We start from the raw sequence: 24181 nt of genomic DNA on the forward strand, positions 1-24181 counted from the left end.
CAGTTGGTGGAATTCAGTAAATCTCTAATACCATTTTCCTGGCACTATGGCCCTTTAAAATGACCAGATTATAAACTTCCTGCTGTTTGTATTGGTAGGTATACTGACACATGCTGCAGATTCGGGGAGTTCCTAATAGCACCATTTTTATGAAGTGCTGCTATTGATGCAGCAGAATCAAAAATAATTACCTCCAGTTTGTAGGTAATAACACTAGAGGAAATTCAGACCAAATATAAATTGGAGTACAGAGACAGACAGAGTGCCTGTCTCTGTACATTGTATACCAGAGCAGCATATTTCCCCCCCCCCAGCTGTCACGGTTTGTTTCTTAAAAAACAATGACACTCAGTAGGAGGTGTGTGATGGGGAAACTGGGACAATAGTTCCCCATTAGGTCTGCTCCCTCCTTGTGTTTGACAGCAGGCAGTGGTAAGATTCTATAGCCACTAACAGGATGTCTATTGGATAAGGATCCACCCACTGCCTTCTGTCAATCACAAGGTGTGAACTTGATAGGAAATTGGAGTCTGTGTGACAGCTATAGCAGCAGGAGGAATCTTAGTTGCACTGAGGCCAGAGTACGCAGATAGACAGTCCAACCTCGTAGTGCCTCCTCAACCCTGTAGATTCACACTTGCTTCCAACAGGAACAGGAATCTGTCACCGCTGTGATATTTGTCATGTGACAGCATATCATAGTTCTAGAGAATGTATTACACACTCTTCATGAATTCTCCTGAGTGTTTCTTTAACTCATTATTGTCCTTACTTCACATCATAATACTACATGAACAGACCTTTTCTTTGGTCCAGCTGTGCAAAATCATGCACTGTATATATACATGATTTTGATTTTCTAATTAGGGACTGCACATGCTCCTACCCGTGCTGTCATTGGCTCTCTGACATGCCGCTCATCTGAGCTAGTGACAGGAGAGAGATCTCTATACTGACAGCGGGGACATGCCAGTTTTTGTCTCTCTGCAAACCAGGGAGACAAAAATTGTCACATCCTTTAGTAAAACAGAGCAAACAATTTATATACTGAGGCACACAGTTAACCCTTTGATTGCTCCAGATGTTAATCCCTTCCTGCCCAGTGTCATTAGTACAGTGGCAATGCATTTTATTAGCACTGATCACTGTATTAGTGTCACTGGTCACCTCAGTGTCAGTTAGCCAGTGTCAGAATGCGCGCCGTACTATCACAGTCCTGCTAAGTCCCCGATCGCTGCCATTACTAATATAAAAACAAAATTCCAATCCAGTATACACTACATTGGCAAAATATTTGGGCCGCCTGCCTTTACATATACATTAACTTTAATGACATCCCAGTCTTAGTCAGTAGGGTTCAATATTGAGTTGGCCCACTGCAGCTATAACAGCTTCAACTCTTCTGAGATGCTTGTCCACAAAGTTTAGGACCATGTCTATGGGAATGTTTGACCATTCTTCCAAAAAGCCATTTGTGAGGTCAGGCACTGATGTCGGGGGAGGAGGCCTGGCTCGCAGTCTCTGCTCTAATTCATCCCAAAGGTGTTCTATGGGGTTGAGGTCAGGACTCTGTGCAGGCCAATCAAGTTCCTCCATCCCAAACTCGCTCATCCATGTCTTTATAGACCTTGCTTTATGCACTAGTGTGCAGTTATGTTGGAAAAGAAAGGGGCCATCCCCAAACTGTTTGCACAAAGTTGGGAGCATGAAATTGTCCAAAATGTCTTGGTATGCTGTTATTTTAGGTGGCCTACCACTTGGTGGCTGAGTTGCTGTTGTTCCCAGTCGCTTCCACTTTGTTATAATCCCACTAACATTTGAGTGTGGAATATTTAGTAGCCAGGAAATGTCACGGATGGACTTATTGCACAGGTGGCCACCTATCCAGGGACCACGCTTGGAGTCACTGAGCTCCTGAGAGCGACCCATTCTTTACCAAATGTTGGTAGAAGCAGTCTGCATGCCTAGGTGATGATTTTATACACCTGTGTCCATGGAGGGGATTGGAACACCTGAATCCAATGATTTGGAGGGGTGTCCAAAGAAGCCAGAAAATAAATTTGTTTGCAATTTAATTAGTGTCATTTATTTCTTTGTGAACGTTACTTTTTCTGTTGCACATCCTACGGCAAGAAAATATATAGAACTCCCCTATCATAATATATATGAGACCCTTTGAGTATGGTATGCATTTTAAGGATGTACCCCAGGTAGAAGAAAAATGTATCAGGTTCCACAGGAAATCCATATCAGACCCCTTAGGTCTGATTTTAAGGGGGACTCTATGCCAAAAATAATTTAAAAAGTTCCCCTAAAAATCCGTAGCAGACCCTTAATCTGAGCATGTGGCCTGGCTGATTAGGGAAAGGTGGGGGGAGGGAAAGTATGTACCATCCTTCCTGAACCCTAACAAGCCCCATATCCTTAACATGAAGGGGGACCTTGCCAGGGGGTATCCCCCCAGCAAAGCACCTTGGACCCATGTTGATGAGAACAAGGGTCTTTTCCTCACAACCCTGGATAGTGGTTGTTTGGTTCAGAAGGAGGGGGCTTATCAGAATCTCAGAAGCCCCCCATTAATAATAAAGGAACCTTCATGTTCTACCCCTCCTCACATGAAAAAGAAAACACAGATGTCGCCTAGAAATAAGGACACCAAATAATTGACAAGTCCTTTATTAAGGAAATATAAGCCCCCAAAAAATGACTCTCATTGTAAATCCAACATCAGTCATGATGCCCACCTCCTGCTGACTCACCAAAAAATAAAAACCTGATGACCTGCAGCACATGATCAATCCCGATAGTCCATATAGACAAATTACATCTCTATTTCTCAAAAACTGTGGTCTGTCCAACAAAGTCTTAAAAGGTGTAATGAAAATCTGTGCATTTTTTTTATTTCAAGTTTGAAATAAATAGACTCTATTTTTGTTTTCTTTCCAGGTACAACATGCCTTCTCAATACCTGAGACATTACGGCCTGTCCAAAAAGGCTTAATAGCTGTGGTGCTAAACAGTAACATTCCCGTATCTTCAATATCTGAATAAAGACACTTTTTTTATTTCCAGTTGCAATATGCCCACTCAGTCATTCAGAAATTGCAGCCTGTCCATACAGGCTTAATATCTGTGGTGCAAATCTGTAACATCTTGGCATCTTCAGTCTCCTAAAAAGTATTGTTTTTATTTCCAGATTCAGAGTGTCTGTTCTCATTACAGAAATCTCAGAATATCCAAAAAAGGTTTTAAAGGGGTGCTGAAAATCAGTGTAATTTTTTTTTGTTTGAATTTTGAATTTTTAAAAACGTTTTTCTTTACAAATGCAATATGCCAGCTTAATTCATAAGAAATTGTGGTCTGAAATTGCATAAACTTATGAAATGGGATTTTAATTCACAATTAATACCACTGAGGAACACGGATTATTTTCCTCTAGGTAAGGAGGAGATCACAGGAAAATGGTTTAAAAAAGAAGATATCCAATTGAGAGATATTATGGAAGGACAGGTATTGAGAACACTTAAGGATTTGAAAAAAGATAAAAGGGAACTCTTCATTAAAATAGATGAGTGGAGATATCACCAATTAAAACATTTTGTCAGAAACCTTCCAAAACCGTTGAGATCGAGAAAGGATTGGAATCTGTTTGAGAGGTTGTTAGAAACACGAGGTGATGGGAGGCGGGGTACGGCAAAAATTTATAAGACCCTCACTGAGTTAGACACTTACACAAAGCCAATGTATATAGAAAAATGGGAAAGAGATTTGGGAATAGAGATAGATGAAGATAAACAAAGGAAAATATATAGATTAATACATGAGAATAAAAGTATGAGAGAGGTGGAGGTAAATTATAAGTGTTTAACGAGATGGCACATTACACCGAAGGTTGAGTATAAGATATGTGGGGAAAATTCACAAGAGTGCTGGAGGGGTTGTGGAAAAATAGGCACGTTATATCATACATGGTGGGAGTGCCCGAAGATCCAAGGTTTCTGGGAGATAATTGTCCAACTAATTGAGAATATCTCTGGGATAAAGATAGGACTGGACCCAGAAGTATGTCTACTACATAGTAGAAAGTTATCAGTAAATAAATTTAAGGACTCGGGTATATGGTGCTACCTGAATGCGGCGAAGGGTCTGATACCTAAGTTTTGGCATAGACCAGAGGTGCCGAAGATAGAGGACTGGGTGGAAAGAACTAATCAAATATGTAGGATGGAGAGATTGTGTTATATGCAGGAAGACAGGATGAAGTTGTTCTCTAAGAGGTGGAGAAAATGGGAAGAATTTATGGTGAAATATATGAAGTAGCAATGTGAGAAAGATGGAAGGATTTATATATCCTATATTCTAGTTGGAAAAAGAGGTAATAGAACAATGCAGAGTGGGTGGGTTTACATGGGGGGAGGGAGGTTTTATTTAGGGAGGAGGGGAAATTAGATAGAGGGGGGGAGGTAAATGGGAATAAAGATAGTAAGAAATGTTATTAATGATATGGAAATGGTTTTTTGTATGAGAATAATGATGAAATATGTATTATATATGGAAAATAAATACAAATTTTAATGAAAAAAAAAGAAAGAAATTGTGGTCTGTTTAAAAAGTGTGTGGTGCAAATCAGTAAAATGTCTGTCTTCAGTCTTTGAATTAATACACCAGTTTTTAATTTCCAGATACAATATGCCCAATCATTCTGAAATGAATCCCTGTCTATATAGGCTTAATAACTGTGGTGCAAATCTGTAACATTTTTTCCATCTTCAGTCTCCTAAGAATCCATTCTTTTTTTATTTCCAGTTGCTTTCCCCTAGATAAATTGATATCTATCCAAGAAAGACTTAAAAGTGGTGCTGCAAAACTGTACAATTTTTAATTGTTAATTTTACGAAATAGAGATATTTTTGAGGACATGCCTTCTCTCTCCCTCTGAAATTGCAGACTATCATAAAGACTTAAAAAATAGGCAGCAAAAATTGTGCTACTTTTCAGTCGTCATTCTACAACAAATACCGAATATGTGTTTAATCAAGATGAAATCCATATGTTATCTCCTTCTGACAGCATCTTTGCCAAAAAATGACTACATATTTCCCAACAAATCAGTTCTGCATTCTGGTTTGTGGCTCTGGAAAGCTCTAAATTAGTTACATATGGCACCTGCCAAGTGTCTCATTCTTCCTTTGTGGCCTAGTGAAAACACTTACATGCAGCATGTCTATGAAATATTTCTGCCTCTTGACTGTGGTATAATGATTTTTTTTTCAGAATAGCATAGGCTTCATATCATCCTCTAAATTGTGGCCAAGTGGAAATGCTTGCAGAATGTACAGGGAATATATACAACATTCTGGCTGCTGTCCTTCGAAATAGCATTTTCTATTATTTTTTCTCTGTTATTTGTTGATCCAGGGCCTAATCAAATTGCTTACATATTCGTCAGCCGTTGTGCCATATGTTTGGTGTTTGCCTCTGACACTTGGCGCTGTACCTAATTTACTGTTCCTTAACAACTGCCTCATCTCTTGAATGTGAGTTTGTGGTTTTGACACTGTTTTGGCAATTTGTGTGAAGTTAATGTTTTTTTTTAGTATATACTTTGCAATATATTAGCTATATTGATCCCTCTACATCAAACACTCAATTATGGTCTATCACTGTTACAACAAAAAAATCACAAAACTACCTAAAAAAGTTATTTTTTATTTTGGGTTGGTACATATCTTAGCCACTGCTAAGCTTTTCATGGCTTTTTTTGACTACCTCTTCCCTTTTATCTGAGAAAATGGTCATTAGATGTCCAAATGTCTCCTCCTTTTGGCTTCAATGTAGCTTGGATTCAGGATCCAAACTTCAGTAATGATCTCTAAACCTGGGAACATGCAGCTCATCCCTACCAACAATTAGCTTCTCTTATACTCCCTTGTGATATGTTAAATATTACATTTTTTTTATATCTTTTCAATAAGTGCAAAATATATTTGTTGTTCTGCTGAAAACCCAGTAAACTTGTAACTTCCTGTGCTGAGCAGACTACACAGTGTCTTGGCTGCTAATGCATCTATCACATCTAAGGATTTGTAGGCTCCCACACATTACATTTTTGTTCTTGGATTCAGACACACTTTAAATAAAAATGTTTATTGGCTTTTATTTACAGCATCGGGGAAGAAGAAAACCAAAGCTCTGAGATGGAATGTAGGGATCTCTCCTAGATTGTAAGCTCCAAGGAGCAGGGCCCTCCTATCCCTCTTGTATTGAACTGTATTGTTGCTGTATTGTCTCCCTTTATATTGTGAAGCACTGAACAAACTGATGGCGCTATATAAATCCTGTATAATAATATATTGCTGGTGCTGGATAAAAAAGAACATTGGAATTTTGATTTTATTATAGCAGTTTCCCGCATTCCCAACCTAACAGGAGAATAGTAACAAAAAAACTCACCAGTCTAAGGTTGATGGTTGCTGAATACACTATTCTGTAGGCATAGGTGAAGGGGGAACTCCCAATGGCAAAAGGCTGTCCAATCTCCAAAAAAGGTGGCGTTGGTTTGCAGACCTTTTGCTTTAACAGGCAAAGCTGTCCTTTGTGTGCGAAGTGTATCACCCTACACTTTCACAAAACAAAGTTGGACTCCAACCGCAATTCATTTTTTTTAGTAATGCCCATGTTGAATTCCGGGTTGGGCAGTGAATGAGGGAAGTACGTATGCTGCAGAATTTGTGGGCTGCCAATCGAGATTTGTAAGCATGTCCGGAAGGACACTAGGGGTTCTACGGGCCTGTGTGCGAACTCTTGGTGGCTGCAGGAGAGTACTTGTGCTTGCCACCGCACCGGCTTGTACTGCACTTATGGGACTCACCACGTCTCTAAGTGATACTGCAGTGCTGGTATGTAAAATACCAGGATGTACTAGATCACTGGTGCTCACCAGTTCACCAAAAGGTAAAGTGGCACTAGTACTGGCACTCTGCTGCATATGAGAGTCATCAAAATTTACCAGCAAGTGCTAGCAGAGATCAGGCCTGATGCTGCAAACACTGCGGTTTTGTGTACAATGTATCAAGTGACAGTGACCTACTGACACTGCACTTGCTGGGGAAAAAGGGGGGGGGGTAAGCGTAAAGGCTAAACGCAGGTGCTGGCAGGTGCCGGGGCTGATCCTGCTAAAGTTGTGTTTTCAGGGACACTATATTAATGTGAACCTGTAGGTGCATTGGCTATCTCCTAAACATGCACCATTTAGGAAATATTCTCTCTTTTCTAAAGCTGACGCATGTGCTCTGAAGGAACGGCATACCCATTCCAGATGTATTATGCTGCTCAATCATTCTAAAGTTAATTCCTGTCTATTCTGGATTAATATCTGTGGTGCAAATCTGCTACATTTTTCTTTGTTCTCCTAAAAACATATATTTTTTTTAAATTTCCAGTTGTAATGTGCTTTATTTCTCCTTCAGAAATGACTGCTTACCCAAGAAAGGCTAAAAAGGTGTGCCGCAAACCTGTACAATTTTTTTTTTGGCCTTCAATCTTCGAAAATAGACTTTTTTTTTTTACGTTTTTTAGTCATCAGTTTCCAAAAAATACACTGTTATTTGTTTTTTCATGATGAAGTGTGTGTGCTCTCACCCTTTGGCATAGCATCTTAGCTAAAAAGAAGTACATACGTCCCTCCAAAAGAATTCTGTTTTTCTTGCTTGTGGCTCTGGAAAATCTCACCTGCAAGTGTGTCATCCATTGGGGCCATTCCTGCAGCATGTCCTTGAAATATTTCTGCCTCTTTATTGTAACATTATCAATAGATTTTTTTTCTCGGAATGCCATATGCCTCATATCTTCCTCTACCATAGTGACCAAGTACAAATTCTTACATAATGCACAAAATGTTTCAGTTTAAGATAGAATCAAAATAGCACTTGACTCATAGGGTTATGGTACTGCTATCTGAAAGCATTGATATTGCAATCCTGCTATAAGTCACTGATCGCCGCCATTACCAATATAAAAAAAAAGATAAAAAATTCCACTGTATGTATCATACTCTGTAGAAGCTATAACTTTTGAGTAAACTAATAAAGATTTTTTCTCCAAAAATATGTAGCAGAATACACTTTGGCCTAAATGTATGAGGATATGTGATTTTTTTAAAAAACAATTATTGGATATGTTCTATAGCAGAAAATAGGATATATTGGGTTTTTTTTCAAAATTGTAAGCCTTTTTTTTTTATTGGCGCAAAATTAAAAACCACAGATGTAATCAAATACTACCAAAATAAAGCTCTATTTGTTGAAAAAAAGGACATCAATTTAATTTGGGTGCAATGTTGCATGACCGCGCAATTGTCAGTTAAAGTAATGCAGCACCGTATCACAAAAAATGGCCTGGTCAGGAAGGGGGGTAAATCTTCTGGAGGACAAGTATTTAATAACATTAAAGGTGCAGGTCACTTTTAGTCTAGTCACTTTGTTGTCAATTGAGCCTGATGAAGGGGGTGCTCTTGGACCCCAGAAACCTTTTTAATTATATAAAATGTATGGCTGTAGTATTTTAAATGATATACCTTCTATTTTCTTAAAAAAAAAAATGCTTAGTATCTTTTTCTTTTACATTGATGCCCCAGGCCCTAATCAAACTGCTTATATAATATCCAGCCACTGTGCAATATGTTTGGCTGCTGTCTCTGAAACATGACACTGTTACTTTTTTTTGTTTGCCTTAAAAACTCCCTAATCTCTGGAATTTGGGTTTGTAGTTTTGAGGTTTTTCAGGTGCATTCTAGGTTCACATTTTCATAAACTTTGCACACAATATATTGTGGTACTGAAGAGAAGATCACAAGGTATGCCATGTGGCTTGTTCTGCCACTGTTTCACAATGTAAAAGAAGTTGTTAGCGTTCACTTTAAGTTTTCAAAGTATATACAGTACTTTGCAATATATTTAATCAATATTGTCTCTGTTACTTTAAGCACCCAGTTGTGGTCTATCACTGCTACACTACATTGCCATTTTTGTGGATATCAACCCTATTGAGATGCTGCTGCTGTATGTAAGCCACTGAATAATGTAAAGCTAAAGTAACATAACACACATTCACATTATGTGATACCACAATATGGTGCCACTGACGCTATCCCTGAGAATTGTAATGCTTTTTAAAACTGCTGTGATATGGGGAATGTCTCCTAGATTGTAAGCTCGAAAGAGCAGTGCCCTTGAACCCCTCGTGTATTGTTTTGTTACTGTATTGTCTCATGTTCTTTCCCCCACTATAATGTACAGCGCTGAGCAAACCTGGCGCTATATAAATACTGTATAATAATAATAATAATGTAACTCAAATGGTGTAGAACTTTCCAGCAAGTCCATGATAGACAAAAACTATGGTTTAGGGCTTTAAAAATTAAGCAAAGCCCCCACTCATAGCCCTTCTGAATCACCAACCAGGGAGCATTCTGTTGACTCAATTTAAGATATAATTGCAGGTGACTACAGCCACAAAGCAAACAGCGAAAACTTGGAAATCCCCCATGCTTAATGTAGTTGAGACCAAAAATAGAGTTACGCAAGCCATGGTCCACGTTGAAGGTGTCTTGTTAGATAGGACAACAAAATACACAAAACTCTGGCAGTCATGGGTGGACCACTATCTTTCTCCACACTATGATGCCTCCTTGTTGCTCCTATGATAATAATTTTTTGTCCTTGGCACAGAAGATATGAGATTTCAGCTCACTCATTCTCCATTGAATATTCACACATCTCTATCTATATTACTTCACTGCTATCTTTCTTAATTTTTTATGAAGAGCTTGTCTTATCTCCTGGTTCCTCAGACTATATATGAGAGGATTCATCAATGGGGTCATTACAATGTACAATAAGGAACTGTACTTGTTCATGTTAGGTGACATCTCACTAGATGGAGTCACATAAATAGTGATCAAGGGCCCATAATATGCACCCACAGAGAGCAGGTGAGTGCAACAAGTTGAAAAGGATTTCTTTCTGGCAGTAGAAGATGAAATCTTGAGAATGATAACAAAAATGTAGATGTAGGTCCCGATGATAAAGGTAAGAGCACAGAATGTGGATAGGGAACAGTATGTAAAGTCTAGCCATTGTACGATGAATGTGTCTGATGTGGATAATTGCATAACTGGGCCAAAATCACAAAAGAAGTAATCAATGTCACTGGGGCCACAAAACTGAAACTGAATTATCAAAATAAATTCAGTTGAAGATAGGCTCCAAGTTAATACCCAACAACCATAACCCAACAGGAAGCAGATCCTGCGGTTCATAATTACAATGTAATGTAAAGGGTTACAAATAGCTACATATCGATCATAAGACATTACAGCAAGAAGAAAACATTGCACAAGCCCAAAGTTGAAATAGAAATACATTTGTGTGATACAGCCAGCAACAGACATTTTCCCCTTTGTCCTTATTATTATCTCTGCCATCATTGGTATAACACAAGTGGCTAGGAGGGAATCAGCGAAAGCAAGGTGCTGGAGAAAGATGAACATTGGAATTTTGAGCTTTATATTGGTTGACACTAGAAGGATAATTAAAAAGTTTCCGGTCACTATTGCAATGTAAAATAAAAGTAGGACCATGAAGATTAGAGGTTTGAAGTTTCCTAGACCTTGTACTCCAAGAAGATGGAACTCTGAGACTTTTGTTTGATTATCTTGACACATCTTAAAAGCCAGGAGGTTGACCTGTCAGATAGGAGAGTGAAATATTTGATCATACAGAGAGTATAAAGAGAGAATGTCAAATCAACGAGTAAAAATAAATTGTTCACTCAATTTGCCATTAACTTAAGTTTGGAAACATTGAATTACAATCTCCTTTCTAACTGTTCAGGTCTTTTACATCATTTTGTCTTCTGGTCTCCATTGTAACCACATGCTGCTCCGGCAGGGCGGCACGTACAGGCTCAGTCATGTATATGTAAACATCTGTTTAGGAGTATGAAACAGGCCTGCTGGGGCATGCAGTGCGCACCTCCTATGACTACTGTGTTTTCCAGACACAGCAGATCACTGTTACCCATAACTGGGTGTAACGGAAGCATAGGCAGGACAGAGCACACGGAGAAGATGGGGAACACACAAACCTTTATTGAGACCACAAGATGACAGACACTCAATGGGCAAATGGCAGGGAGGGTGATGTGTGCGCAAACTAGGGACGATTCCAGGCACGGGGGGTCTTCTCTGGCAGGGTGGCTTGTGCGGTCTTCTCCCCCCCTTTGGCAATCTCCCCCCTAGACTTGGGGGGTCCCAGGCAGAGCCTGGTCACGAGGGTCCCACCTCAGCTGAGCTCCCTCCGTGACTGCACAGCGGATTGGAGTCTCAGGCAACAGGCGGGCAACCTACCCCTGGGCAGGGGTCTCGGGCAACAGGTGGGCAATCTCCCCCCTAGGCTTGGGGGGTCCCAGGCAGAGCCTGGTCACGAAGGTCCCGCCTCAGCTGAGCTCCCTCCGTGACTGCACAGCGGATTGGAGTCTCGGGCAACAGGCGGGCAACCTACCCCTGGGCGGGGACTCAACAGGACTCTAACTGTGGAGTCTGACCTAGCACAGCTCCCACCCAGCTTTCTAGGGACATCAGGGTCACAGGGACTCAATGGGACTCTAGCTGTGGAGTCTAGCCTAGCACAGCTCCCACCCAGCTTTCTAGAGACATCGGGGCCACGGGGAGGGGGGGTCGGTATGCACACTAAGGACAGTTCAGAAAACGGGTGGTCGGTGCACGCAGCAGGGGCAGTTCCAAAACATGGGTGGTCGGTGCACACAGCAGGGAGAGTTCAGAATACGGGTGATCTGTGCACACAACGGGGACAGTTCAAAACACGGGTGGTCAGTGCACACAGCAGGGACAGTTCAAAACACGGGTGGTCGGTGCACGCAGCAGGGGCAGTTCCAAAACATTGGTGGTCGGTGCACACAGCAGGGAGAGTTCAGAATACGGGTGGTCTGTGCACACAACAGGGACAGTTCAAAACACGGGTGGTCAGTGCACACAGCAGGGACAGTTCAAAACATGGGTGGTCGGTGCACCCAGCAGGGACAGTTCAAAACACGGGTTGTCAGTGAACACAGTGGGGACAGTTCAAAACACGGGTGGTCGGTGCGCACAGCAGGGACAGTTCAGGACACGGGTAGTCTGTGCGCACAACAGGGACAGTTCAGGATACGGGTAGTCTGTGCGCACAACAGGGACAGTTCAAAACACGGGTGGTCGGTGCACACAGCAGGGACAGTTCAAAACATGGGGGGTTGGTGCACACAGCAGGGACAGTTCAAAACACGGGTGGTCAGTGCACACAGCAGGGACAGTTCAAAACACGGGTTGTCGGTGCACACAACAGAGACAGTTCAAAACACGGGTGGTCGGTGCGCACAGCAGGGACAGTTCAGGACACGGGTAGTCTATGCGCACAACAGGGACAGTTCAGGACACAGGGGAGGTCAGTGCACACAACAGGGACAGTTCAGGACATGGATAGTCTGTGCGCACTCCACGGGCAGTTCATGGATTCTAGGGACACTTACGGTAGGCGACTTTCAGATGCTCAGGAGCAGGCGGCTTCCAAGGAGGTGAGCGACTTGTGGACGCTCAGCAGCAGGCAGCTTCCAGGGACTCTCATAGCAGCCGGATCCTCCAGGGGCCTAGCGATTAGCAGCAGGGGCCCTCACGGCTCCTCCAGGGGCCCAGCGATCAGAAGGCAGGGGCCCTCACAGCGGCCAGCTTCTCCAGGGGCCCAGCGACCAGCAGGCAGGGGTCCTAACACCGGCCAGCTTCTCCAGGGGTCCAGCAATCAGCAGCAGGGGCCCTCACAGTGGCCAGCTTCTCCAGGGGCCCAGCGATCAGAAGGCAGGGGCCCTCACAGTGGCCGTCTTCTCCAGGGCCCAGTGACCAGCAGGCAGGGGCCCTCACAGCGGGCAGGAACAGCAGCGGGGGTAGCATGGCCGCGGGGTCTGACCTTGGAAGAGGGGCTCATGCAGAGCTGCGGAGACTCCCACCCTGAGACATTCAGCGGAGGGAGCAAGATGATTCCAGCAGTGTGCACAGGAACAAAGAGAGAGGGCTACTTCCTGTGCCAGTCTTTTTAAAACCATGTGGGACGCTGCTAGGTTGCCTTGGCAACGGCTGACCCAGCTTGTTCATGGAAGCTACACGGATATCTGAATGTGCAAGGGGGAAGGGAGGGGTGGAGGGATATGGCAGGGGATGGGAGAGGCACTGGCACTCCGTGACACTGGGTATCATATGGTCTCTATGATTGGCCATAGCGATCACATGATAACAATGTAAACAGGCTGTCATGAATGGCTTTCCATTCATGAAAAGCTTGCTTACTGTTGGTCTAGAGACATCACATGGTACCTGGCTACCTGTACCATGTGATTAGCTTAGCCAATCACAGGTCACAATATATAGCAGCTCTTCATGAATGGGAAACTCATTTATGATGGTCAAAGCTATTTCTTATACAGCGATGTTCATTGTATAAGTAATAAAAGTGTTAAAAACAAAACAGAAATCTCTAATCATCCCCTAGAATAGTACAGTGTCGTTATAATGACACTGAGCTGCTCCGACGACAGGATTTTCCTTTAGGTATTCTTTAAATAAATACAAAATATCTTTCTAAATATCAAATATTGAAAGAGAATAAAACCAACACACAAATACTCTTCTTCCATCAATAAAAAAAGACGTAAAAGAAAGGTATTTATATACTTCATTCGATATTTGACATTTAGAAAGATATTTTGTATTTACTTAATTTAACGTCATTGTTATGTGTGTCCTGTGAAAACAGCTTCCCTTTGACTGATATTGTAGTCACCTTTTTACTTTTGTATGAATACATCTGCTGCAGGGAGCGCACTGACTTACTGAGTTGGCGTACTTTAACCATTTTACCTCTTTATTAGCAATAAAAACTGACAAGGTTCTAATCCTTCTCCACTGTATCCATCCAACCATTTATTGCATGAGATAAAATGCCGCATAGTTTCATGAGATAAATGCTGCATAATTTGATGAAATACCAGGTGCATTATTTTACCAGCATTGTTTCGTGAATTGCCAAAAAAATTGGAAAATTGCTATTAAGAATTTTACCCCAAATTTTAAAGAGGAAAATACCGCTTTGTAAATGGAGCCCATTACCAGAATACTGGAGGGAAATTTGCACCCAGAAGCTACAAATGGGACACACTTGGACATTCCTACATGGCAATGATCCAAAACAATAACTACAGCACAAACAAAGTGAAGGCTACGAAGTGGCTATCACAATCTCTTGGGTCAATGACATCAATGAGTCACTTTTTGGAGATCCCAAACACATAGTTCATACTAGACAACCAAAGAATTTATAGGGCCTGGTGGCTCTTTGTCCAAAAAGAATGGACAGCTTTACCACATGAGAAAATAAAGGGCCTCATTCACAACTATCACCAGAGAATGCAAAAAGTTATTCTGTGCTACATGATATTAAGACGTGATCCAGTGTAAACAATTGAACAGGAGCAATTTATTATTTCTGTAATTACAATGATTTTCTCAATGGTTGTGCTATCTGGTGATGCCTAATGTTAAAAATTGAACGAAAATAGTCTAGACTGAAAGAATTTATAAAAAATGTGTATGGTATGATACAACTGTATCTTGACAGATTAAGATGAACCATTTACACCTCTCTCTTCCAACGACAATCCTACAAACCATGTAGTATTACTGCCCCCGACTCACTGTAAGCCTAGTTTCTGACAGAAGCCATTTAACCAACATTTGTTTTATTGGATGGTGGGAAGATGTCCACTAAACCATTGATTCCCATCCAGTTAGTGTACATGTAAGATTTATCATCTGGATATCAACAATGGAAAGCCAAACTGCTTACAGGCAAGTCAGTTCCCGGACAAGGTGGTCCTTTAGCACCCAAGAATAAACAGCCAATGTGGGTTCCCATGAGCTGTGAACTATTTCTGCAGCATAGATTGCAAGTCCCACACTTTATGAGCCCTTCTCCTGCTGGATCGTGGCAGCCACCTCTACTGCCTACCCTTTGGCCTTGCCCTGAGTTACATTGCACATTTTGAATCCAGTATTAGTTCTACACCTTACAGCAGTAAATCTTTTACATTTTGAATTTTGAGGAAAAACAGGTGTTTGGTTTGTACATTTCTTTAAAAGAGTAGACTGGTTCCTGATATTTGGCTAATTGGTTGGTCTAAAGCTGGTCAGAGTTACCTACCTTTTTGAGTAACGCATATCACTCATGAACATCTGCAGTCTACAGATATGAATGATCTAAGATCATTTTATAGTTTCCTACATACATTATTAAGTTCTTTGGGTTTTCTATCATCGTTCCTTCTGTATAATAGTATCTACTGAGCCTTTGTTGACATAGCCGTGTATTTACCACTAATGAGCCATTGTAAAAAGAAGTCTCTGGAGTAACTACTGATTCATTCTTAATATTTTATTGCTATTTTATTAATTAAGACTAGCAAAACAGAAAACTCAATAATACACATAGAAATAGAAAATCTATGAGTCCCAGTCTAGTTTTTCGGCAAAGATTGGGGCTCACACATTCTGATTGTAACAATTCTAACCGAGTCCTACTAGTGTTTATTATACATTGGGATTGATTTACTTTGCACTGGAGAGTGAAAAATCAGGTTCACTTCTGCATAGAAACCAATCAGCTTCCAGGTTTTATTACCAAAGATTAATTGAACAAGTTGAGGTTAGAGCAGCGTTTCCCAACCTTTTTACAGTCAAGGCACCTTTAATATTATGGACATTGTCAAGGCACAAAAAGGATGGACAGTATTGAGGCACCCCATTCTAAAATGTAAAAGCTATTCTAATAGCTTTATATAATGCAGCGACATCCACACACATAGGATACCCAACATTAGAGGTAATTTATTCTTCCAAAGCAAATACACTTTTGCACACGGGTACTGACTAGTATTCCATTGTTTCTTTTCTCCCTCAGTTTTTCTCCACTACTGAGCTAATGTGACCCCCGCACTGATGGAGAGGGGCAGACGAGGGTCAAAAAAAGATGCTGCGCAGGCAACTAACATCCTCCTTATCAACTGATGATGTCATTGGTTGTCAGGACACTGGTGGCTAGAAGGTTGTAATGGCGCACAATGAAAGCCTGTGGCTTTATGTTACCTAAAGGCAGGCTTGTTCCACCTGCTGGCTTGTGTACAAGTTTTGGGCAATTTTTAGACATTTAGCCAAGGCACCCCTTAAGAAACCCTGGTTGAAAAATGCTGGGTTAGAGGCTGATTGGTTTCTATATAGAAGTGAGCCTGATTTTGGACTCTATAGCTTTAGCAAATAAACCCTGTTGTGTAATATGCTTCCATACTGGACCACTCCACATTGATGCATGAAGTAGTTGCAAGAGAAGAACACTAGTCTGGGGCAATGGGAACATTTGCCTCTTGGGCCAGTATTAATAATTTAACCCCAGCCTGCAATGCTGGCAGAGAGAGCTACTTGACTGTCAGTTTATTGTTTACAAGACAGACTGCTCTTGTTCACATCTGAGCACAAGATTCTGTATTTGTTCAGTGACAGAGACAGCTGCTGCACAGAACACAGAGCAGCTGATGTTCAGTCACTCTCCATCCACCAGAGGGCGAGGTGAGGACATGCACTGTTAGAGACCTTTGAGAGTAAACATGGAAGATTGTGGGAAGTGTAGTTCTCTAAAAAGTCATTACCACAGGCTTGCTCTAAACTACAATTGCCAGCAGAAAAAAATTAAAGAGGAGGGGTTGAAATAGTTTTCTCCTGACAGAGGAAGAAGTTTCTCTTTCCTTGGGGAGATGAGGAATGGGACAAACTGCAACCCACCTGAGAGCTGTGAGGCTGGTGAGCCGGTGATTCCTACCTAAGAGCAGTGGAGGCAAACCAGATGCTGTTCTGGAGCCTTGGAAGATGTAAGCATGTGATTTAAAGAACCTTGGAACTTTCAATGGGGTATTTTAAGCCACCTTAAAAAGACCGTTTCTCACTAAATGATACATGTATTTTATTTATTTTCATAGGTACATATCTCACAGGCCTCTGCCATGCTCTCCAAGGCCTTTTTTGACAAACCCTTGTCCCCTTGCCTGTTAGCCCAGGAAATGGCCATTACTGATTTCTATGTGTCAGCTCTTTCTGATTGCAATGGAGCTTGGATTTGGGATCTGAACTTTGGTAATATTCTCTGAATGTTCACCAAACTTAACTGAGGTATGTTTGGCTCATCTCTACAAACAATTAACTTGGGTGCCCCCCATTCATACCAAGCCCTCTGGGTCTAGTATGGATTTTTAGGGGAACCACCATGCCAAATGTTTTTAAAAAATGGGGTAAGGGTCCTCCCCAAAATCCATACAAGACCCTTATCCGAGCATGCAGCCCACAGGTCAGGAAAGGAGAGAACAAGTGAGTGCCTACCCCTCCTGAACCATACCAGGCCACATGCCCTCAACATTGGGAGGAGCTTAGGGGCAGGGGGGTACAACTGTGGCCAGTGGTTGTGGGAGTCTGCGGGTGGGGGGCCTATCAGAATCTGGAAGCCCCTTTAAGAAAGGGGGTCCCCAGATCCTGTCCCCCCATGTGAATGAGTAAAAAAAAAAATTGTAGTGGAAGCATAACAGACAGTCTTTGACAAGTCCTTTACTAAAAACAAAAAATAAAAAAATATTCTCAAAGTAGATCCAATGTCAATCACGATGCCCGCTGCCACCACCTAAAAAAGAAAACAAAATTCTTCGCTGTTAATGCTGGCTCCCGCCATCTGACAGCTGCGCCATGATGACAGTTCTTAAATAATGTGATGATGTCACAAGGGGGTGGGGTCACCCCACCCCCTTGTGACATCACCCCACCCCCTTGTGACATCATCATGCTCTGTGATTGGCCAAAGCATTGCCCCTGACCTGTGGTGATCTTACTGTTATCTTCCTCAACTTCTTATGAAGAGCTTGTCTTATCTCCTGGTTCCTCAGGCTATATATGAGAGGATTCATCAATGGGGTCACTACAATGTACAACAGACAACTGTACTTGTTCATGTTAGGTGACATCTCACTGGATGGAGTCATGTAAATAGTAATTAAGTACCCATAATATGCACTCACAGAGATCAGGTGGACACTACATGTTGAAAAGGATTTCTTTCTGGCAGTTGAAGATGAAATCTTGAAAATTATAATAAAAATGTAGATGTATGTCCCGATGATAAAGGTAAGAGCACAGAATAAGACAAGGGCAGAGTATGTGAAGTCTAGCCATTGTACGATAGATGTGTCTGATGTGGACAATTGCATAACTGGGCCCAAATCACAAAAGAAGTACCGTATTTTTCGCTCCATAAGACGCACTTTTTCCCCCCAAAAAAGGGGGGAAAATGTCAGTGCGTCTTATGGAGCAAATATAAAGCGGCCGATATTTCCGCCACCATCATGTCAGAATACCGGGCCGGCCGCTTAGCTGTTCTTTGCTGCAGGACCTTACCTGTTCCTCGGTCCAGCGCTGTACAGTCTTCCCGCACCGGCTTCTTCCCGCGGCAGCATCTGTGACAGCCAGGTGCCCACTGCGCATACGCGAGAAGCGATGCACTTTGTGAACGGCCCGGCGTCTTCTGGGACACATGACAGGTCCCAGAAGACGCTGGGCCATTCACAAAGCGCAGTGCTTATCGCGCATGCGCAGTGGGCACCCGGCTGTCATAGCCGGGTGCCTACAGTAAAGGGAGGACAACTCCACGGAAGTGGGAGTGGTTACCTGTCAAATTCAGGTACCTGCTCCCCCTCCCTCCCTAAAGGTCTGCAGTGTCTGGTCATGCCCTGTACTGTCCGCAGTCCTGGTCATCCCCTGTACTGTCCGCAGTCTCTGGTCATCCCCTGTACTGTCCGCAGTCTCTGGTCATCTCCTGTACTGTCCGCAGTCTCTGGTCATCCCCTGTACTGTCCGCAGTCTCTGGTCATTGCCTGTGCTATCTGCAGTCTCTGGTCATCTGTACTATGTCCGCAGCCTCTGGTCATCCCCTGTACTGACCGCAGTCTCTGGTCATCTCCTGTACTGTGTCCGCAGTCACTGGTCATCCCCTTTACTGTCCGCAGTCTGGTCATCCCCTGTACTGTGTCTGTGGTCTCTGGTCATCTCCTGTACTATGTCCGCAGGCTCTGGTCATCTCCTGTACTGTGTCCACAGTCTCTGTTCATCTCCTGTACTGTGTCCGCAGTCTCTGGTCATCTCCTGTACTGTGTCCACAGTCTCTGTTCATCTCCTGTACTGTGTCCGCAGTCTCTGTTCATCTCCTGTACTGTGTTTGCAGTCTCTGGTCATCTCCTGTACTGTGTCCGCAGTCTCTGGTCCATATACTGTACTGTGTCCGCAATTTCTGGTCCATCTCCTGTACTGTGTCCGCAGTCTCTGGTCCATCTCCTGTACTGTGTCCGCAGTCTCTGGTCATCTCTTGTACTGTCTGCAGTCTCTGGTCATCTCCTGTACTGTCCGCAGTCTCTGTTCATCTCCTGTGCTGTGTCCGCAGTCTCTGGTCATCCCCTGTACTGTCCGCAGTCTCTGGTCATCTCCTGTACTATGTCGGCAGTCTCTGGTCATCTCCTGTACTGTGTCCGCAGTCTCTGGTCATCTCCTGTACTGTGTCCGCAGTCTCTGGTCATCTCCTGTACTATGCCTGCAGTCTCTGGTCATCTCCTGTACTGTGTCTGCAGTCTCTGGTCATCTCCTGTACTGTGTACGCAGTCTCTGGTCCATCTCCTGTACTGTGTACACAGTCTCTGGTCATCTCCTGTACTGTGTCCGCAGTCTCTGGTCATCTCCTGTACTGTGTTTGCAGTCTCCGGTCATCTCCTGTACTGTGTCTGCAATTTCTGGTCCATCTCCTGTACTGTGTCCGCAGTCTCTGGTCCATCTCCTGTACTGTGTCCGCAGTCTCTGGTCATCTCTTGTACTGTCCGCAGTCTCTGGTCATCTCCTGTACTATTTCCGCAGTCTCTTGTCATCTCCTATACTATGTCCGCAGTCTCTGGTCATCTCCTGTACTATGTCCGCAGTCTCTGGTCATCTCCTGCACTATGTCCGCAGTCTCTGGTCATCTCCTGTACTATGTCCGCAGTCTCTGGTCATCTCCTGTACTATGTCCGCAGTCTCTGGTCATCTCCTGTGCTGTGTCCGCAGTCTCTGGTCATCTCCTGTACTATGTCCGCAGTCTCTGGTCATCTCCTGTACTATGTCCACAGTCTCTGGTCATCTCCTGTACTATGTCTGCAGTCTCTGGTCATCTCCTGTACTATGTCTGCAGTCTCTGGTCATCTCCTGTACTGTGTCTGCAGTCTCTGCTCATCTCCTGGACTGTGTCCGCAGTCTCTGGTCATCTCCTGTACTATGTCCGCAGTCTCTGGTCATCTCCAGTACTTTGTCCGCAGTCTCTGGTCATCACCTGTACTGTGTCCGCAGTCTCTGGTCATCTCCTGTACTATGTCTGCAGTCTCTGGTCATCTCCTGTACTATGTCTGCAGTCTCTGGTCATCTCCTGTACTGTGTCTGCAGTCTCTGCTCATCTCCTGGACTGTGTCCGCAGTCTCTGGTCATCTCCTGTACTATGTCCGCAGTCTCTGGTCATCTCCAGTACTTTGTCCGCAGTCTCTGGTCATCACCTGTACTATGTCCGCAGTCTCTGGTCACTTCCTATACTATGTCTGCAGTCCATTCTTTTTTTTTTTGTTTTTCTCCACTAAAACCTAGGTGCGTCTTATGGAACAAAATATATGGTAACCAATGTCACTGGGGCCACAAAACTGAAACTAAATTATCCAAATAAATTCAGTTGAACAGAGGCTGCAATTTAATACCCAACAACCATAACCCAACAGGAAGCAGATTGTGCGGTCCATAATTAAAATATAATTTAAAGGGTTACAAATAGCTACAGATCGATCATAAGACATTACAGCAAGAAGAAAACATTGCACAAATCCAAAGATATAATAGAAATACATTTGTGTGATACAGCCAGCAACAGACATTTTCCCCTTTGTCCTTATTATTATCTCTGCCATCATTGGTATAATACAAGTGGCTAGGAGGGAATCATCGAAAGCAAGGTGCTGGAGAAAGATGAACATTGGAATTTTGAGATTACTATTAGTTGACAATAGAAGGATAATTACAAAATTTCCGGTCACTATTGCAATGTAAAATAAAATTAGAGGTTTGAAGTTTCCTAGACCTTGTACTCCAAGAAGATGGATTTCTGAGACTTTTGTTTGATTGTCTTGACACATCTTAAAAGCCAGGAGGTTGACCTGTCAGATATGGGAGTGAAATATTTGATCATACAGAGAGTTGGAGAGAACAAGAAAGCAATGAGTAACAATACATTGTTCACTCAATCTGTCATTAACATAAGTTTTGAAATATTGAATTAAAATCTGCTTCTTACTGTTCAGGTCCTCCATTCCATTTTTTCTTCTGGCCTTCATTTTACTCAATTTTTCATATTGTATATTGTGTACATTGTGATTGAACTGATTGCTAAACATGTGCACCCCGGAAATTTTCGTTTAGTTTCAGATGCATTTGCTCATTGAAGAATTTCATTTTGTCATATTCACATGAACCAATTCATTTCCAGAATTTATTTCATACATTTGGCATTTGTTTTGTATATTTATTGTGGATTCTAAACATTTTGCAGTTTTTTTCAGAAGATTGCTATATATTTGTTTTCAGCTTTGATATTTTGGAATAGATGTATTATTCATATATTGAAACTATTCAGAACAATTTGATATTTTCAGACACAACAGAATAAATAATGCAAAATTCGTCAAAAACCATATACATCCCTGCTAGTCCAATCTACCAAGAGAAATGGCATGAACTTATTGGACAATATCGACTGAAATCATGTGCAGTGCATCTGAGATTAAACCAAATTTGGATCTGTTTGTTATCCAAATTACTGAATACATTTGAAAGTTTAATTAATTTCCCCATGGGCCCAAACTACTGATGATATTCCTGAGAATTGTAATGTTCATTGAAACCACATACAGCTTTAAGGCATCCCCTAGTCATGTATTTTGAAGGATTTTTGTATTTTCAATGTTGATTTTTGAGCCACTTGAACAATATTTTATTTTGGGTTGGTGCATATTTTAGCCACTGCCAAGCTCTTCATGGCCTTTTTTGACTATCTCTTCACTTTTATCCGAGAAAATGGTAATTACTGATGTCCAAATGTCTCCTTCTTTTGGCCTCAATGTAGCTTGGATTCAGGATCCAAACTTCAGTAATGATCTCTAAACCCGGGAACATGCATCCCTACCAACAATGAACTTCTCTTATACTCCCTTTTGGTCTGTTAAATATTACATTTTTTAATTATCTTTTCAATAAGTGCGAAATATATTTGTTGTTCTGCTGAAAACTTAGTAAACTTCTAACCTTCTGTTCTGAGCAGACTACACAGTGTCTTGGCTGCTAATGCATCTATCACATCTAAACATTTGTAGGCTCCCACACATTACATTTTTGTTCTTGTATTCAGACACACTTTAAATAAAAATGTTTATTGGCTTTTATTTACAGCATCTGGGAAGTAGAAAGCCAGAGCTCTGAGATGCAATGTAGGGATCTCTTGTATTTTGCAAGGTTCAGATAGGTTGCCACCTTGAGATAGAATCCACCATGAGAAGTAAACGTCACTTTTCCAGGAATGGAAGGTTTATTGTTTCATCTCACTAATTCCCATTTAAAGATTTAGCTATCACTAAATCACCTTCCTGCTAAAATGTTATTCAACTTTTTATGAAGAGCTTGTTTTATCTCCTGGTTCCTCAGGCTATATATGAGAGGATTCATCAATGGGGTCAACACAGTGTACAACAAACAACTGTACTTGTTCATGTTAGGTGACATCTCACTGGATGGAGTCACATAAATAGTGATTAAGGACCCATAATATACACCCACAGAGATCAGGTGGGCTTTATTTCTGGCAGTAGAAGATGAACTATTGAAAATTATAATAAAAATGTAGATGTCTGTCCAGATGATAAAGGCAAGAGCACAGAATGTGGATAGGATAGATTATGCTAAGTCTAGCCATTGTACGATGAATGTGTCCGATGTGGACAATTGCAAAATTGGGCCAAAATCACAAAAGAAGTAATCAATTTCACTGAGGTCACAAAACTGAAACTGAAATATCAGAATAAATTCAGTTGAAGATAGGCTCCAAGTTAATACCCAGCAACCATAACTCAACAAGAAGCAGATTCTGCGGTCCATAATTACAATATAATGTAAAGGGTTACAAATAGCTACATATCGATCATAAGATATTACAACAAGAAGAAAACATTGCACAAACCCAAAGTTGAAAAAGAAATACATTTGCATGATACAGCCAACAACAGATATTCCAACAAAAGACATTTTACCCTCTGTCCTTAATATAACTGATGCCATCACAGGTATAACACAAGTGGCTAGGAGGGCATCAGCGAAAGCAAGGTGCTGGAGAAAAATGAACATTGGAATTTTGAGATTACTATTAGTTGATACTAAAAAGATAATTACAAGGTTTCCAGTCACTATTGCAATGTATAGTATAAGGATAGTGAAAAATAGAGGTTTAATGCTGTCTAGACCATGTATTCCAAGACGATGGATCTCTGAGATTTTTGTTTGATTATCTCAACACATATAAAAAAATCAGGAGGTTGACCTGTCAGGTAGGTGAGTGAAATTTTGAAACACAGAGATAGCATAAGGATAAAACACCAAAGCACCAAGTGACAAGAAATATGTGCACCTCCATTGGCATCAGAAAGTCCACTTAATCTGCTATTAACCTAAAGTTTAAAATACCAAATTAAAATCTGCTTCTTACTGTTCTGGTCTTCCACTCTAGTTTGTTTTGTGGTCTTCACTTTAATCAGAATGTTCATTTAATTAAATATTGTTTAATGTGTGCTTGAACTGATTGTTTTCTGCAAGCTGAAACATTTACGTTTATTATAATTTACTTTAGGGTATGCACACATTTTCTCAAAATTATAATACAGGTATATTCCA

At 41.7% G+C, this 24181-nt stretch overlaps 1 protein-coding gene and 2 pseudogenes across 1 annotated transcript; all 3 read right to left on the reverse strand.

Annotated features, from left to right (window-relative positions):
- Positions 1-9787: 9787 nt before the first annotated feature.
- LOC149452542 (olfactory receptor 5P55-like) lies at positions 9788-10723 on the reverse strand. The gene has a single exon (XM_089689195.1). It carries the CDS (start codon positions 10721-10723, stop codon positions 9788-9790), a length of 936 nt encoding a protein of 311 aa, XP_089545321.1.
- A 7250-nt stretch (positions 10724-17973) lies between these two features.
- LOC149452543 (olfactory receptor 10A7-like) lies at positions 17974-21381 on the reverse strand (annotated as a pseudogene).
- Positions 21382-22871: 1490 nt separating this feature from the next.
- On the reverse strand, positions 22872-23809 carry LOC149452544 (olfactory receptor 6M1-like; annotated as a pseudogene).
- Between the last annotated feature and the right edge of the window lie 372 nt (positions 23810-24181).

The sequence above is a fragment of the Staurois parvus genome, unplaced genomic scaffold (genome assembly GCF_062004578.1).
Source record: "Staurois parvus isolate SC_StPar_1 unplaced genomic scaffold, SC_StPar_1.0 ptg000470l, whole genome shotgun sequence".
Classification (NCBI taxonomy): Eukaryota; Metazoa; Chordata; class Amphibia; order Anura; family Ranidae; genus Staurois; species Staurois parvus.

What these genes read in the sequence shown, in the direction of transcription:
- LOC149452542 (XM_089689195.1), bottom strand. Translation starts at nt 10,723, where the DNA reads ATGTGTCAAGATAATCAAACAAAAGTCTCAGAGTTCCATCTTCTTGGA.